The sequence below is a fragment of the Mugil cephalus genome, chromosome 1 (assembly GCF_022458985.1).
Source record: "Mugil cephalus isolate CIBA_MC_2020 chromosome 1, CIBA_Mcephalus_1.1, whole genome shotgun sequence".
NCBI classification, from domain to species: Eukaryota; Metazoa; Chordata; class Actinopteri; order Mugiliformes; family Mugilidae; genus Mugil; species Mugil cephalus.
In genome coordinates, this window is record NC_061770.1 from 51,177,103 (window position 1) to 51,195,079 (window position 17,977).

The 17,977-nt window shown below is 39.6% G+C and overlaps 1 protein-coding gene across 1 annotated transcript; it reads left to right on the forward strand.

The window, feature by feature from the left end:
- Positions 1-5,745: 5,745 nt before the first annotated feature.
- cited1 (Cbp/p300-interacting transactivator, with Glu/Asp-rich carboxy-terminal domain, 1) lies at positions 5,746-16,819 on the forward strand. Its single transcript, XM_047611063.1, has 2 exons — positions 5,746-5,941; positions 11,463-16,819. The coding sequence occupies exon 2, from the start codon at positions 11,482-11,484 to the stop codon at positions 12,055-12,057; it is 576 nt and encodes a 191-aa protein (XP_047467019.1). The 5' UTR covers positions 5,746-5,941; positions 11,463-11,481; the 3' UTR covers positions 12,058-16,819.
- Positions 16,820-17,977: the final 1,158 nt, after the last annotated feature.

Consider the following 17,977-nt stretch of genomic DNA (forward strand, 5'->3'; position numbering starts at 1 on the left):
CATCACAGACCTTCAATTAATGATGATAAATTGACACAAAACACATAGGGTTTCACATAGGGACCAAAAACAGACTCTGAGAATAACTTTTCATATTATTTTGTGTAGTCAATTAGTTGATTATCTGTATCACTGGCAGTGTCATATTGTACTTATCATGTACTGTTTGTATACAGCTTGACACTAGATCAGACGATGGCCCCTCATTCATTGGAACTATAGTTTTCTATTTTTCCCAATATGCATACCTTTCTAAAGCAGAGTGGTTTAACAGATATGTCAAAATCACAGTAAAATGCAGGTGCCAGGGGTTAGGTTTGCATTCTTGTTTCTGGAGACATCTCATGACTTGTCTGTGAAGGTTCTCAGTCATCCAGGTCATTGCATGTCAAAAAAAAATAAAACAAAACCAGCTGAAACCAAGTCAGCTGGACTTGTAGGACTTCTTGAAGATTCTTCATCTAAGCAGCCTCTTCCGTTCTGAAGGAGTGGTTGGGAGTTGGGGTTTAAATAGGACCATCTGTGTGTGTTGCCCATCTGAAACTTTGAAACTTGCATGGCATGGGTAAGAAGCCATCTATGACAAATTAGGAATCTGTTCTCTGAACAGGGGAAAGAAAAAAAGATCCAGTGTTTCCTGCAACTACAGGTAACTATAAAAGATGTTAAAACTCTTTCTGATGGATAACACCCACTAGGGGGCGTACCAATTAGTTGAATTAACTGCTGTGTCATGATGCTTTAAGCCTAAGGTCTTCTACTCACTGATCACATGACAATTGCAACATGGATGCATCCGTGAAGACAGGTGAAGAGGCCAGTGGGTCTTAACAGCAAACTACCAGTGGTTCATTGAGTGTGTGGAAACTTCTCTACGGATGAAGCCTATTCTATTATGATGTGCAGAATATGTCCTGTTAATCCTGAATACAAAAAAGTACTACTGCAATGTACACTCATCTGAAAAAGCATCTGCTAACGCTAGTAGAGGAACAGTTCAAATCCTCTCAACAACAATTAACAACTTCACCCTGTGGTAACAGACTAGAAATCAACAATTTACTGGTAAAGTTGATTGTCTTGCGTTATTGGAAACTTTCTTAAAGATATTTCATCCAAGTAGCTTCTTCAGTTAGAAGGACTGGTGGCAAGTTGGGGTTTAAATAGGAACATCTGTGGGTGTTATGGGTTGAACAACTATGGATTAAGGGCTAAGTCTTCTTATATGTGGCAAACATTGAGATGATGTCGACTAGTCGATGATGTCACACATAAAAACACAGAAACACAGTAAAGTAATGTTTTACTAAAATGAAATGTATCTTATTGACCTGAATGCATATTTTAGCGTTTCACACAAAGGAAGCTACGGAGGCTTTTCTGCAAGTTTACTGATGCTTGAACACAAACAACTGTCAGCCGCAGGCCACAGCAGCAACATAGACGCCATCAGTCTAACACTTGTAATATGCAGCTCTCACTCTGCGAACTCTCAGCTCTACCATAACTTCCGTCTGGTGCATTCACTGACATCAAGGACAAAAAAAACAAAACATACATGCATACAGCCATGATGTCAACTATCTTATTTGTAATTTAATTTTACTTTACATTTATAGATCCATTTCCCTTTATATAGGGGGTATTTCTTTCTTGGCTTCCATCTCTCCTGCACAACAATTAACCATTGTTATATTGTTTTCTGTCTTCGATGTACAAATGAACAAATCAAATCAAGTGTTTAAAAGTACTTAAGTACTGTAAGATAGGATAGCCAGGAAAAAGAGAAAATATCATGGCTTGACTGCGATCATTCCCTGTTGGTTACCATTTAGAAAGCACAAAAACCTTCTTCTTCTCAGATTTGTTTAAGAGGGTTGTATGTCCTCATTGGTAAAGCTCCTAACAACCATCTTTCTGGATAAATATGCTAAAAAATATTAATCATAATAACAGTTGCTATGCAACTGGGCAAACGAACGAACACCTTGGACACTGTTTTTGCCAACTTATTTATTTTTCTTTAATTTGATCTCATTTGTTTTATCTTTCTTGTGTTTTTTTGTGTTGTTTACTTTTATGTGCAGAGTTACGGTGACAAAATAATTTCCCTCGTGGATCATTAAAGTCTGTCTAAGTCTGTTAATAGGCTCATTGTTTTGCTTGGTCGAATACACCCAAGACAAAGGGCTATGATATTTCACCTGCACAGTCAGTCCCATAAAGCTGCATATGAACTAGTCTGAAGTAGAAGAGAATGCAGCGAATTTGTCTGGTGGTGACTAAGGGAATAGTTGACTAACTTTTCCACGTCAACATACTATACCTGCTCAGTCATTGAATAAAATTGAGACGGTTTTGTTTGTTTCAGAACGATACAAGTTTGTTCACAACCTTTTAAAGTTTGACTTTTGAAAAGGGGTTTGTTTGTCCCTCTTTGTCTGTAGCATGTTGAGTCGTTTAGCATTTGTTTTCAGCCAAACCAAAAGAACAAATATCCACTTAACTGCGGTGATCTTTGTTTTGAAATGTGTTGGGTGCTGTGGTAAAATCAATGGTTTTAATGTGGACCAGAGAAACCTTCTTAGTTGTATGCAAATTGTCAATAACCACTGGCAGATCAGTGGTATTAAAAACGTCCAAGTTTATCTATATCTATAGATGGCAATATAAGGATAAGTCAGCATACAGTAAACGTTATGTAACGTTCATCCAAGCATGGAATATAAATTACCTAGGCACAAGTCTGCGGAGATTGTCTGTCATTTAAAAATCCCACATAAACCAGCTGTGTGATGCAACATGTTCTGTAAAGGAAAAACTCTCCTCCACATTATGGTGAAGACAGATGTTTCGTTGCCAGCATTCATTTGTAATTTGTCTTTGGCTCCAATTCGTCTTCCTCTAGATTTTTTTTTTTTTTTTCCGATATGAAAGTGGAAGGAATAAATTGAGTAAGGTTTTGGATCCAGGACTCAGTCTTTTTTTCTTTTTCTTTTTTTTGAGAAGAATGCTTTCTTTTCTCCTTCTCTTCCAAATTGAGGAAGGTCAAAACTATACCTAAACAAGTGATTTCATTGTGATCTATAGGGATCCCATTTACAGGATCACTTCCTGTTCTGGTTTCCATTGAACAAACCTTTGCTGCTGGACAAAAAAAAAAAAAAACTTCCCAACGACTTTTATGCAAATCAGCACCAACTCAGCTTTGAGTGGAGTTGATTCGTTTAGATAAACCATTGCCTCATCCTTGTTCCTCTATTTTTCTTGGGTTCCCGTTCATTAAAAGGTCTGCCAGTTGTGCTACATTAAAGAACATTTGCATTGTTAAATTTGGGGATTTTTTGGACGCAAAGCAGATTGTGTCGTATCTGTTGTATCGAGTGTCAAGAGTTTTTAACCAAAACCACCAACCTCGGACGAAACATTTGACCAACATGCCTTAATTGTTTGTCTGCTAAGATGGAAATCACAAACGGTTTGTTTGATTTGCATAACGTCTCCCCCCTGGGGGGAACAAAGCCGCGGGGGCCTCTGTCTATACGTCCTCCTCATCAACATGTGAAGTGTCTGTGGTCAATGGCGGAGGGGATTTGCTCGCAACAATAAAGACAGATGCCACCTTTTATGTGCTTAACGGAAGAGAGGCTGAGCGCGTGGCACTTGACCGCGCCGACGCATGTTGTTGGCGCGTAATGACGTCCTCCCTCTGCAGACTATTGAGATGAATGGTGATGAATGGTGAATGTGGAACGGTCTTGTCCTTTTTTTTTTTTTAGCAAGCGCTGGGGGAGGGAGAGAGGTTGTTTTTGGGGAGATGAATTGGTGGAGGTTTCCCCCAATGACACTTTTCAGTGATTGGTCTTTGTTAGTCCCTCATGAATAAAATAAGCTAAAAAGGCCCAGAGAAGGAGAAAAAGAAGGAGAAAATCTGTCTTTTTGAGCAGCTTCTGGTGACAAACTTCGAATTTGTATGTTGCGCTCCAATATGATATTTAACAGAAGCAGATTCAACTATTGATGTAGTTTTGGAGCAGGGTTGTGTCATGTTAACTACACTAATTGGACTGGTTGCTAGGAGGAACTGGGGGGGAAAGAAACATGGAAAATGGTGAATAAACATATTAAATGTTCACAAATCCATCTTCAATTGCGCTTTAATTTTTGTGTTGTGTTGTTTATGACATTATAAAACGAAACTTAACGGGAAACGGGGGACAGAACAAAATGTCCCCTTTAAAAGGATAATAAACCTGAAACTATTTATTTCTTCTGGGCGTACTCATCTAATGACCTGAAGACGCCTCAAATGAGAACATGTAGTTATGCAAATCATCCACTGACCACCAAGCTCTCTCTCTCTCTCTGTCTCTCTCTCTGGGTGAGTGACACAGACAAAGAGAGCAAGAGGTCTGAAATGGTCCATTTGATTCTTGATGGTGTTTGCCTCAGAATGAGCAACATCTGCCCCTGTGGAATGGCAGCTTCCAAACTGTGGAGGCCGGATCGTTCGGAGCGGGATGAGCCGAGGACGCTCTGTCACAGTGAAGCATTAAGCCTGACCTGAAGAAGCCACTTGGAGGAGTCTTCAGAAAAGTCCACTTGTCTTTGTTTTGGATTTGTTGTTAGATACAACATGACATGGATGAGAACCTAGGAAAACTAAAGTCCACTTCAGCGGCTTCAATTACAGGGTCCTGATACTCTTGTAAAAATAACAGTGCTTTTCGTTTTGCTATGACAAATCAAAATGTCTGCTGGGAATCCAGACACTGGTCAAGATCAGTCGAGTTGTTCTCGTAGACGGTGCAGAACAGGTGATAATGTCCAAATCTGTCTTTGTGTTTTCTGAGTTTGATTGTATCTTGTGTAACTGTTGCAAAAGCCAACAAGCTACCTTTTACAAGCTTCACTCTGAAGCGCTCTATCATATCTGAGGCAATGAAGATCACATGTGTCTATGGAAAGGTTTTATTTGAAAGTCTAGCCATCTTTCAGGCTGAAGTGTTACTTAGTGTATGGGGTGAGGTTTTATTTTGGAAATGTATGCAAAGTCCTCCTGATGAGAGTATACATGTGGATGGTGGAACAGCTCCCCAAAAGTGAAGCCCAAGCAAGTACAGCTCCCCCTGGTGACTGGCTGCAGTACAGGTCATAAGCTCCACCCCCTCAATGTTAGTGAATGGGACCAAACTAAAACACTAAAATATAGGTCTTTTTTATTTATTTATTTTTTATTTCAATAATGGTTTCTGTCATTTTAGGGAGTGTATATAATACTGATGCATGTTGCATGTTGATGCATGTTCCAGTGTCATTTTGTTTTAGTTAGTTATTTGATGCTATTGCTATTATTTGATTACCATTGTCCCTCTTTTTGTCACATGGGAATTTTTTAATCTTGGCTTCATTAGGCTTCGGTGGCCATTATATGCTTTATGCTTTTTTCGTTTGTTTTGAAAGTCTTTTTTGTCTTTTACTCTGGCTCAGTGTGAAGAATGCAAAGTTTGTAGATTGACAAGTCATGACTTTTTTTTTTTGGCAGTTTCAGTTTCAGTTCAGATCTTTTTTCTTTTATTAAATGTAAGAAGTTTTTCTGCATTTCATTTTGTCAGGTTTAAGTGTCTCCTTCCTGATCCAGTGAGAATCCAGTCCACTGTTTGTGGAGCACGCTGACACACACACACACACAGACACACACACACCGGGCTGTGTCAGTGAGGAAAACGAGAGACACCAAATGCTTTTTTATTCAGTAACAAGCTGAGTGAGGAGCTGACAGACCCTCCAGAGTCTCTGCACAGTTGCCCTCAGCAGATCGGAGCCTACCTCCACTTCCACTTCACTGGCTTTTATACTGATTCCTCGGACTTTTGAAATCCACTTTTATTGCAGTTATTCTGTGGCTGATTTCAGACTCCACCGGGGCTGTTTCTCGCAGGTTGGTTCACCCCTGATGTCTTTATTTTTATTTTTTACTAAGTGACAGTTGCTGTCAGTTTGTGTCCGTGCTCTAAATCTAACCTGCAGTGGAAGTTTTGAGTTTCCTCAACTGTTTATGTAACATTTAAAAGGAGGTCAAGCAATATCTGGAGCTCAAGAACTTTTTTTTAGGGGGGATGAAGAAGCTCATGAGAAGTTCAAATTTGCCAAACAGAGCTTCTTGTAGATTTAAGTCCAAACTGAGAAATCAGTTGTTTCTCTTTGATTATTTTAGGTGTGTCTGCAGCTTTAATTCAATCAAAATGTGACATGTGATTATTAATTGTCATTTTAAAAAGATTTTTTTTAAGCATATTAAATACTGGGAGAGTGAAAGTATAATTGACATTTTCCCTTCTTTGAGTTGGCCCCTCATTAACCATCTTCAATGTGGAGCCAATTAAAACAAGTGGTCAGACTGGGGGCTACTGCATACGGTGTGTGTGTTAATTGTGTAACTGAAACCCATGTTGTTGGTAATATGTGTGTGCGTGAACATTATCCTTCTTGACTATTCACAACTTTCACATACAATTCTTCTTATATCGAATTTTATTTCCCCATAAATCCCTGTAATAATCCTCTGATTTTAGCATTTAGCGCATTAGTGTCAGTTTCTTTGGCTCATTTCATGACCACTCTGGAGCTCTGCATCACATCTGAACCAATGAAGATCATGTGTTTTTATGGAAAGCCCCAGAAAAGCAACTAGATGGACAACAGCGGCTGCTTTCAGTGTCAAGAGTGTAAAGTTTGTGGATCGAATGCTGAGTTTGATCCACATGCTTTAATGTCTGTGTAGTTGTTGCAGCTCCTTTGGGCTTCGGGCTGGTATCATTTCAAATGGTTTATCGACGTAAACGACTGATCAGCAGTTACTGTTTTTGTTTTAAACAACCTAAGCAATGGAAAGATCACAAGTTCACCAAATCAAAAACTGCACCTTCAAATAGCCCACAGTCCAAATATATTGGGTTTACAGTGGTATTAAACTGAGAAAATGGTCAAAATGATTTAATTTATTCTAAAGTGTCCAACATCATGCTGTCAAACTCTGGTATAGGGAATAAGCACTGTATGTGTCAAGGAAAAACTAATGCACTTTACTCAACCACTTGCTGCAGTGATTCTGTGACATTTATGGTTGAAAGGTTATTTCCTGGCTAATTATTTAGGTGACTTTGAAACTAAAAGTGGAGGATTTTAAAGCCCTGGAAGTATTTTGAAGACGCCAGCTTTACTGAACCTGATAGTCAACTATCACCATATTGTTGACTTTTTTCTTTTTTTTTTTTTTTTTTGGTGGTTTTGGTTTACAGCCACATTGCTGTTGAACTACTAAACTGGCAGGGAGAGCAGACTTTCACTGCCCGTAATTAAAACAAACGCAGACCGGTTCTCGGCCAAGTCGGCAGCCCAGACAGCTAATGAAATCATTTACAGGGGAATCCAAGCCAGGGCTGATTTCACAATCTCATAAAAAAACAAACAAAAAAAAAAGAAGTGGTGGTGGTGGAAGAACACAATAAGTCAGGTCAGCTGTGAACAGGAAAAAACACTGGCTCTCCTCCAGTCGTTCCATACACATCCTTCCTTGCTCCACCGAGTTTACACCTCCTGCTCTGCTGGCTGGAAGGAGTGGTGTGACTCAAGTTCATCCTCAATTTTTAATTATCGCCAGAGCTACAGCCAAACCAATAAGCTCAAATTCACACTTTATTTCCTGGCTGAAACAAGTGACATTTAATCATTTCAATTCATTTTTTGGCTTCAGCAATAGCTCCATTACAATGTTTGCTAAATAAAAGCGATATTTCTGAAATTTTGATAAAGTACTTTGTACGTGTATCCATTGAAAGGTGTTTTGTGAATAAGCTGTAATTCTCGTAAAGTCTAGTCGCACGATATTCCCATGAATTCTCATCTTGCGAGACTTTACTTTGAAGAAGATGGAACTGGTCACATGACCCCCTGCATCATCTCTGGTGATGCAGGTGACAGGGAAATAAAAAACCACCTCATCCGAGCATAAAAGTGTTTTAGCGCTATTTGAGAGGTTTTTTGAAATATAGGTGTACTCGTTTTTATTGCGATATTTAGGTTTGGTGCATTTGTAGGGGTAATGGAAACACAGCAATTGTTGTTCACTGGGCAGTTTTTCTACATTGCTTCCTCCAGCAGGTCGCCTTAATGCCCAGAAATCCTGAGATATATAGCTTTTATACCAAAACCTTGTTACCTCATGCAAGGGATGAAATAAAACTGCATACCAGCAGGTGGCACTCTTCTGTAGGGGAAGGAGGAAACAGGAAGAGCTACTATTAACTGGGTGGCCAAGAAGCTAGAAATCGTACAGATCCGATCCGGTTAGCAGAATAATCTGAAAAGCCACCAACAGGGTTCCAACTACTAACAGCGTTGTGTGACTAGCCAGTTGCCTGCAGAGGTATTTCTTCCTCTATCGGCTGAAACTATAGACTGTAGAAAAATGTATGACGCATCTCCACTTCCTTCCACTGGTCAAACTGACGCTAGAATTCATTGTCACAGTGACTGTCAGTCACGATCATCATCCTGTTGCCTGTCGCATCCTGTTACTATAGCAAAAAATAACTAAATGAAACATCTCAGAAAATGAACATACATTAGCATTATTAACTACCCCAAATGACAGAAACCATCATTTGGGGTAAAAACGTATTTTAAGTGTATTTTATTGTTATCCAGACATAAATTTGACCTCACTGGTTGGAGACTTTTACTCTATTATTTTCACAATGCAACTTTACCATGTAAACTGCAGGTCTATAGTGCTGCTTAAAGATATTTGTGCCCCTCAGAATTTCCTTCAAAACAATCAGCAGAAGTCCTGAAAGTAGACAGAAAGCACTCAAAGTAATGAAGGACAAATATGATGTGTACATTTATTTATTCAAGAAAATGAACCATTTGTACATTTCTGTGAGTTGCAAAAGACCCTTTTGATTTCAGTATTTGGTGTGACCCCCCTTGTGCAGCAATGATAACACCTAAACATTTCTGGTAACTGCTGATCCGTTGTCTACAGCAGCTTGGAGGAACTTGAAACTGCCTGCTTCAGTGTCTCAACACTTCTATTGGATTAAGATCAGGACTTTAACTTGATCCAAAACATTAATTTTGTTCTACTTTAACTGTTGTTTGACTGTGGATCACAAACTCTGATCACAAACAGAGATGTTTTTATAACCTTTTCCAGTCTGACAAGTCCTTTTGGAGGCCCTCAGAAAGTCGCTTTCATCAAACTGTGTCAAATCCCTGATTTCTAGTTTTAGTTTTCAAAGAAAACGGTGCATCCGAGCATCATTACAGTGATTGGGACCACTTCTGAACAGATGGACTCTAATTGTGGCCTTAAAATTAACTTCTAACTTGGGTTCCATTCATCTTATCTGATCTGATGATTTGACGAACGTTTTGAGTCATTTTTATACAGAAATGAAGAAAACTCTGAAGGGCGCAAACACTTTTTCAGCAGCACTGTAGTTGCAGCTTTAAAAAGTGAAATAAACCCTTCAGAGCTGCTATAGTAAGGGCTTGGTGGGTTTTTTGTTTGTTTTTTTGGCATCTCATGTGGTGGAAAGCTGTTGAGCAGCATGTGCAGCCTGGCTCTGACAGTAATCAGTCAATGAATAATGAACACACACACACACACACACACAAACCTGCCATTGACAGCTGTTTGGTATCTTTGTGTGTGTGTTAACTCTATCAGTCGAGTGCAGCTGCATGCCTGCCTGTAGCAATTATGTTCTCGCTAAATAAGAGCCAGCACCGGGAGGAGGGACCGTGTTTGTGTGTGGATCGGCACATATTATTAAGCGATTAACTTACTCAAAGGATAGCTGCACGTTATGTGTGTGTGTGTGTGTGTGTGTGTCTGTGTCTGTGTATGCGTGTGCATGTTAAGACACACATGCTGTTTGAACTGTGTGTAATATAAACCAGCTCAGGGACTTTAACATGAGCCTCTAGGATTCTTTTTGCGTGCACACACTCGCCTCTTTTACCTCGACACACATCTCAATGACATATTCTCACTTCACACACAGAGTCAGACATATGGTCTGTTCTCAGGGCCCGATATGTATTTATCCTCCCATGTGACCCAGTCACTCTTTGAGATCCTCAAAGGCGTCTCTGTGGTGGTGTGAACTCCATTCACATACATAGACCTATAAACACCCGCCGACCCCAATGGAGCCCACAGGCCGTCTCCCTTGCAGCCTCTTCATGGTTAATTTGCTGCTCAATAGGTCAAGAGGAAAAGCAGACATCAAGCGAAACACACAGAAAATCAGGCCGACCGAGTCATGCGGCCGTCCAGGCACCAGGGTCGGCTCGTTGAACAGTTCCCACACAGATCTGGCTTCAGCCATCGCCTGGTCACAAGAACATGAGTAAAGCTGCCGTTAAGTCAACAACGACTTTGTTGTTGCCGTCTGAAGTGGCTGCGTGCTTGTCAGGAAACACTCATAAATGGCCTCTTAAGACACTTGTCATCCTTTCCTCAATTACAAAGTGTTTTTCTTGTGTCACTACTTATGTACTTTTTAATTTTGACTATTATGTTTATATTAAAGAGCAGTTAGTATAATTCTTTCCATGGGATGAAATGTTACTCAAGTAAAGACAGATGCTAAAGAATAAGTTAGTATTTTAGGAAATGTCATTGAAAAACTTCAAAGACAGAACAGAGAGTGAGTTAAAAAAGCTGTCTAGTAATGTTTCTCATGTTATGCTAAGCTAAACAGCCTTCATGATTTTAACCCTTAACTACTCTTATTTTTGAGTGGTATCAAATTTCTGTTCCAACTCTATATGATATATGATTTAATAATTTTTTTTAATTGATGATTTGATCATTGGTCATTAGCTTAGCTTAGTTTAGCTGAGCTAAAAGTCTGGAAGCAGACAGAAACAACTTGAGATGTTTAGACATTTATGTTTCTACTGTTAAGCAGGCATGTTTGTAATTACTTTCAGACATAATGTGTTTTCTATAAAAAGCTTCAGCCTTTCCTACTGCTTTCAGTATAATGCTAAGCTAGACTGGCTTGAGAGTTGATCGAGAGTGATATCAGTGTTGTTGGCTAACTCTCCTGTGCTTTCCAGTTCTATGTTAGCATCTGGTTTAATCTATTGTTAACTCTGATGTTCATATAGTTATGATAGAATCTAATACATTTGAGGCAGAGGTACCCTAGTTTTTATCTCTTGTTCTTGTGTATATTGCAGCAAGCCTGGATTTAGCCTTTGTTGCTAATCATTCCAGGTATCTTTTACTCTTGACTCTTATCATTAATGACATCTGTCCTCTATGATGTCACAGTCCATCTGAGAAGGCCTGTGTTTACCTAATAGGCTTATCTCTTCCTCATGTCCTAGTTTGATGACATTGCATAATATGTCCCTTCTGTTTCTGGTTTCTCCTGCTGTAGGCTCTGAGTTTTCCTGGTGATGACCTCACTGCTGTTCCCTGGCAACGCCCACGCTGCGATGAAGGAACTCTCCTCCTCATCCTCTTCACTCACCTCCCTTCTCCACTACCCTTCCTCCAAATCTTCTGTTGTGCCTTTCTCACCGTCTGCTGGCCCTGCCTCCACGCCAGGGTCGACTCTATCATCGGCTCCCCTCTCTAAACCGCAACCGTTCTGCCTGCAGACGGGGCCACATCTCATCGCCAGCATGCAGCTACAGAAACTCAACTCGCACTACCAGAACATCACTGGTGCTTCTACTGGACACCCAGCACCCGGTGGAGCTCAAAGGGGCTTCAGTGCCTCACCTTTGGGCACCAGTAACCAGCTTCTTGGGCCTTCTGGAGGCCTTGGAGGAGGCGGAATGGGTGTTGGGATTAGCATGGGGAACCAAGGCTCAGGTGCAGGTGGAATTATCGACTTTGACCCCGTGGACGAGGAGGTTCTCATGTCTCTAGTGGTGGAGCTTGGTTTGGACCGAGCCAACGAGCTGCCCGAGCTCTGGCTGGGGCAGAACGAGTTTGATTTTATGTCAGACGTGCCGGCCGGGTGCTGACCTGACAAAAAGCAGATCCTGTGGAATTGATTGACAACGAGAGAAAAGGCTTCTCTCCCTGTTTTGTTTTTCTCTTTTCTCCCTTTCTTGGTTGATAAAATGAGGAAACGGAAGAGACCGATAGAGAAAGAGGTTACAGACGTACTCTGGTTTCTATTTCACTTTCATACTCACTACAAGAAGACGGCGCAAAGTAAAAGACAACTCACATTTGATTGTTGTGTCGTTTTTGAGATGGAGATCAGTTTCATGTTTCTTCCCTGGGATTAAACTATTGAAGGTCCCACGCTGATTTACGTTTTTCCCCTCTTTTTAAAAGACAGGCAAAGAGAAGTATTAGCAGAGTATAAACAGAAATAAGGAATAGAAGACTTTGTTGCTCTTATCCTCTTTTTACCATCATTCTGGCTTAATGAAAACAAGTTGACTGACATGGGAAGGACTGACTAAGACATTTGAGCCAACCCCTTGAAAACAAATAGAGAAGTAAGATACACCTGTTGGACTTGGTCCCCTACTATTCTTAAGAGTTGTCCTCTCTTAAATAGAATGAAAATGGGAGCCACATCTTTATGGGAGATTTACAAACGATGGCAAACACTATGCTTCCTGTTTTCTTAATAGACAATATTAGACTCTGGTCTCACGGGAAAGAGACTCCTGTCTCTTAGCTTCACAAAGAAACTGATTGTCTGTGAACTTATCTCAATGCAGTTCTCTTTCTTTTTTCCTTTTTTTTTGTTTGAATTTAGCTCAACCAGTTGTATTCATAGCACATGTTATTTAAGACAGTGGCTGATATCCATCAGGAGTCTTGGACAAGGAGTGCTTCTGTAGCGCCTCTATAGTCAGTTCTACTTTTCTGAACGTAATGAATTAGATCAAGAAATGTGGAATCTTTCGGAGCATCAGGCATGAATGGAGTAAATTGTTTGTAGGTCAGCAGCACAGCCTCATTAAAACAATCAAGGTCTTATGGTCATAAAAGTCACTATTACCTACTACTAAAAAATACGGGCCTAGTCACACTGGCATTAGAGGTCCTTGATGAGAGTAACACTAAAGATACAAGATTTTGCTAAAGACATAAACTGAACAGAAAGGAAAGTAAAATCCACACATGCCCTCTGCTTTTCATGTATATTTCCTGCTCTGCCACTTTGAATGTTTTTGTCAAAACAAGTCATTCAACCCTGTCAGTCCTTACTGTCACAAGATGTCCATGTTCCTGATAATGTTCTTGATAGTGCTGTCTGTTTTGCCATCATTTGGCCTGCAGGATGCTGTTTGCACACCTTTGACTTGCGTTGCCTTCCAATGGGGTTTTGATATGAGGAGTTCATGAGTTGTGTACACCACTTCCTGTGTCTTAACCACAAGCTTGAATTCCATTTTAAGGCATTGTTAAACACTGTGGTTTGGTTTCATCATGTCAAGATGCTATCAACACTAACACAGCCATTTGTTGCCCTCTAAGAAGCAGAAACTGCTTGTAGTTAACAATAGCCTCTGTTAATTTTGTGTCTTATAACAACAGAGGCTACAAGACCTTGACCCACTAATACTAATGGTCCACTCTCCAGCAGCCCTGTTGGAGGAGTTTTTTTTTTACTTGTGTCCTGTATTAATGAACAGAGTCAAAAAACCCTTCTTGGTTTGTTTACTTCCAATTTTCCAACTAGCTAACAGTGGCAATGTGCTAAACACTTGATTTTCACATCTGGTATTAGCGCTGACTTCTATGAATAGCTACCAAAGAACACAAGAAAAAATCATGTGAAATATAAACCTTCAATATGAATCCGTCAGAAACCACCCAAGCTAAAAATGACATTTATAGCATCTTTTGAGATCTGTCTTACAAATCAACAGTTGTGCTTCAAGTGTTGCATTATTATTGCAGCCACTTGTCAAACCTGTGTCTTTGCCATGCAGTATGGTTAACAGCTCTGGGGAATAAACCAACAAATGGACATTGAGGAGGTATTGTTGCCACATGTGAAACCGAGATTTCAAAAGATGGAGGTCATTGCGCTTTTAAATGTTTATTTCTGAGGAGTAACAAATCAGTTTAAATTACAAATAAACATATAACATGGCAAACGAGAAAGAAAGGGGCACATTTTATTCAGTTATTTAACTGCCTTCAGAGAGGGCTCCTGCCATCTTCCTTCCTATGTTACTGTTAGTTAGACGAATAACATCAACGTAGGTGTCTAGAAAACCTTTCAGTGTGTTCATTGTTAGCATGGTCGCTAATGTTAGCTTTCTTGACTGTTACCTCTAGACTCTATAATTACAGATTTTCAGTGATTTCCTATTTGAAGAGACCTGATGTTGCCGTAGTTTGTCTGAAGTAGCAGCAGTAACATAGGAAGAAAGTCTGATTGGTGGTTAGCAGACCAATCAGGAGCCAAACATTTTAATTTGGTTGAAATCAGTCTTGCAGCCTGTAGAGCTGCATCACCAGCCAAATACATCATCGCCTTCTCTTTATAACTATATAAAATATTTGGACCTCCATCATGTTGCCAGATGTGGCTGCAAAGTTTGGTCTCACCTTTAGATTGTGAATGAAATATGAACTCCCCATCTACCAGATGTTTCTTTCCTCCTTTAAAAATAAATCCTGTGGGTTTTAAACTGACACCTGTTCACACCTATAGAGGCTTTACAGAGCTCAAGATGGCTGCAGTCAGGTTTTGACCTATATATCTGTTGCGGTAAGAGGAGACGGCGGGTTTGAAACTGCGCGGGAACAAAGGCCTTTCACCCTGAACGCAGCACGTCTGTCATCTGGGCGTTGTGGGTCTCCTCCTGGAGCGCACAAAACGACAAACCTGCAGGTTTAGAACACCTATACGCAGGCGTACAAAGGCATGGAAACACAACCAAAGCACGTACACACACACACACACACAGCAGCAGAACAGAGATGGTATTACAGCAGGGAAACGCGAGTAGCAGCCATGAAACGGGCACTTGTTTAGTTACGCTGACTTCACAGGGTATCATTGTGTGTGTGTGTGTGACAAAATGAACTAATCTGTCCACATAAAGAAAAAAAAATACACGTCCTGAGCCTTGTTCATTTATTTAGATATAGACTTCTCGGCTTACCCACACACGCTGCCTATTACCACTTTTTAATGTCGATAAGAGTCTTTAACGAAACCAGAGAAGCGGCGATTAATGAAAACCTGACGAGGGAATAATTTGACCGAATCCTTTCTTTCCTTTTAAAAGTGATCCAGTACAGTATTTTCTTTATAGTGCTCTCTTCACCAACACAGGAAAAGAAATAAAGATGCTATTCTTTGCCCGTGACTCTGGCAGACAGAACGATTCTTCGTCCTCCTCCGTCTCGCCACATTAAGTGGGCCAAAAAGAAGCATTCCTCAGAACGAGGGTTTGTTTCCATCCGCTCAGCATTGTTTTTCAGCTTGTAGGTTTTGTGGTCCAGTCTAAGCCAAGCTGTTTTGTTGTTTTTTTCTCTCACTGTGTGAACCAGAGGGTTCCCCCCCTCTTCTCTACTCCCCTGAGAAGGTGAATTGTCTGAGGACTTTCATTTCCTCTTTTGCCTTGACCTCCATTATTGCAGATTAACCCCAGGAGAGAACCAGAATATTCAAAAAGTTTTTCTTTTGCTTTCAGTTTTGGGGTCTGGTTTAACCTAATTACTGCTAAAACTCTTTATATAACAGAGGAAACCACTCAAAATTGGACCTTTATTTCACCATTATCATCCATCTTGTGGCCTCACCTAGTAGAACGGGACTGTTTAAAGACCTTAAATGATTTACTTTGCATTGGCGGGTTAAGCACTCAAATTCTTTGACAATTTGTCAATGACCATGGTTAGAAAATTTCAGAAAATGAGAATTGCTAACCAAAAGCAAAAAACTGTGATAGAAAAACAAACCAGAGAAGTGGAATATTATAACTAATAAGCACACTTTGTCAATTTGGACAAGACAGTAACTTCAAATCCCACTGTCTCCATCTCCATGTTGTGGCCCTGCCTTGTAGGGGAACTCTCTCTCAATTAATTGTTCAAGTCAGATTGTATCACATTGTTAGACTGCTGTAAAGCTACAGCATTTTAACTCTTTTTGTTTATGCTTAATTGCGTAAAATGTCAGAAAATTGTTAAATATAAAATAAAATCTAATCGTATTTATGCCATATCCGAGTTAAAAATAGTTGGCTTTTTTAATACCTGGAAACCCACAAGTCATCATTACATCTGTCTTTATAACTGGTTCACACTCACTCGCCAGTTCGTTAGGCACATTAGTGACTGCACCCTAATACAGTCTTGAGCTAAATTTGATCGTCCAGTTGGATTAAAACCTTTCTGACGCTGTTTCAGTCTAAACATTAGAACTGTCACATAGCTAAGATTTAGTGCAGTACTGTTGTATTAGGATGCATTCATTTTCACTAGTGTACCTAATGATTTGGTAACTGAGCTTATGAAGCATTGGTAAACAATTTACTTATCTGTAATTGAACATTGACTCCTTTCATCATACTCGCCTTCTTCTGAATCTGTACATTATTGGTTTATCTTGATTTCCTTTCATTTGTCCTATCTACCAACTAAATAATTATTTCTCAAAGCACTTTTTGCTCACAGATTCTCACTTGTTCACCTTTATGAATATGTTAATGACTCAGATCATAGTGGAATAAGATAAACAAAAAAAGCTTGTATTTTTGTTACAGAGTTTGGGGAAAAAATAAAGGAAGTGAAAACTGAGCTGGAGTGAATATCCATCATTGAAACAGGAGAGAAACATCACATATAAAACAATAAAGCAGAGTAAAGCCAAATAAAGGTCCAGGTGAAAGAAAAATAATTAGTTTGTATAACTAAAACAAGTTTCATTCATTATTTCATTTTCATGTGTGCATACAAGAAGAGATAAAGGAGTAGTATTCCCGTCTTTACTGCACAACGCCTCCATCTACTGGCCAGCCATGGTACGTGCACACAAATTCGGCTTACTTGAAATCACAATTACATGCAGTATTTTAAATGCTTCATTTTTTTCACATTATATGCACAATTATAGAAGCCAATGTGTATAGAACAGAATACAATAGAGAATACAATAGAATAGAATAAAATAGAATCACAGTGTACAGTGTACAATGAGATTAGAGAGCTTCTCCTTTTCAGTGCAAAAAAAAAAAATGTACAAAAGAGTACAAGAAGGTACTGTTTACAAGATATACCGCTACAGTTAAAATGCTGAATAAAATTTTGAAAATATACAAAAAATTATAAAATAAAATATGTATTTATTGCAGCAGTGGGAAAAGTGTAAACGTGTAAACATGTATTGCTCAAGGTTTTTATAATAGATGTGAAGAGTTCAACAGGTAGTATCATTCTTAAATAATTAAAATAAACTGATACAGGCGCAGCATTTTAAACGTGAGTAAACTGTGCTTTAAGGACACAGATACAGACCTGATATAGAGACCTGCTGCGGGTGCACAGTGCTGCCCCCTGGTGCCCTTCAGGGTGCCTTTCATTTGTGATATGTTAACCATGCACCTGAACAGTTTTGCAGATTACCAAAAGGCTACATCATATCACCCCCGTTCTTGGTATTCTACACTACACTCTACACTATAGACGCTGATGTTAAACTTTTACATTTTCTTTTGAAGCTCTACATGTCTTGACCCTTCCTGCCAAAGAGGCAACATGACAAAATCAACAGAGGCCGTGACAGTGTGCTAACTTTTCAGTGACAGTAGAAGGCCTTCCTGACAGAACTCTTCACATTCAGTCCAGTTACATGTCACTTGCATGACTATTTAGTCATTAAGTATATTCTCAGTCATAATACATCAAAAAACAGAAAAAAACAAAGCTGAACTGGACTTTTCCTGGACTTGTGTTTCT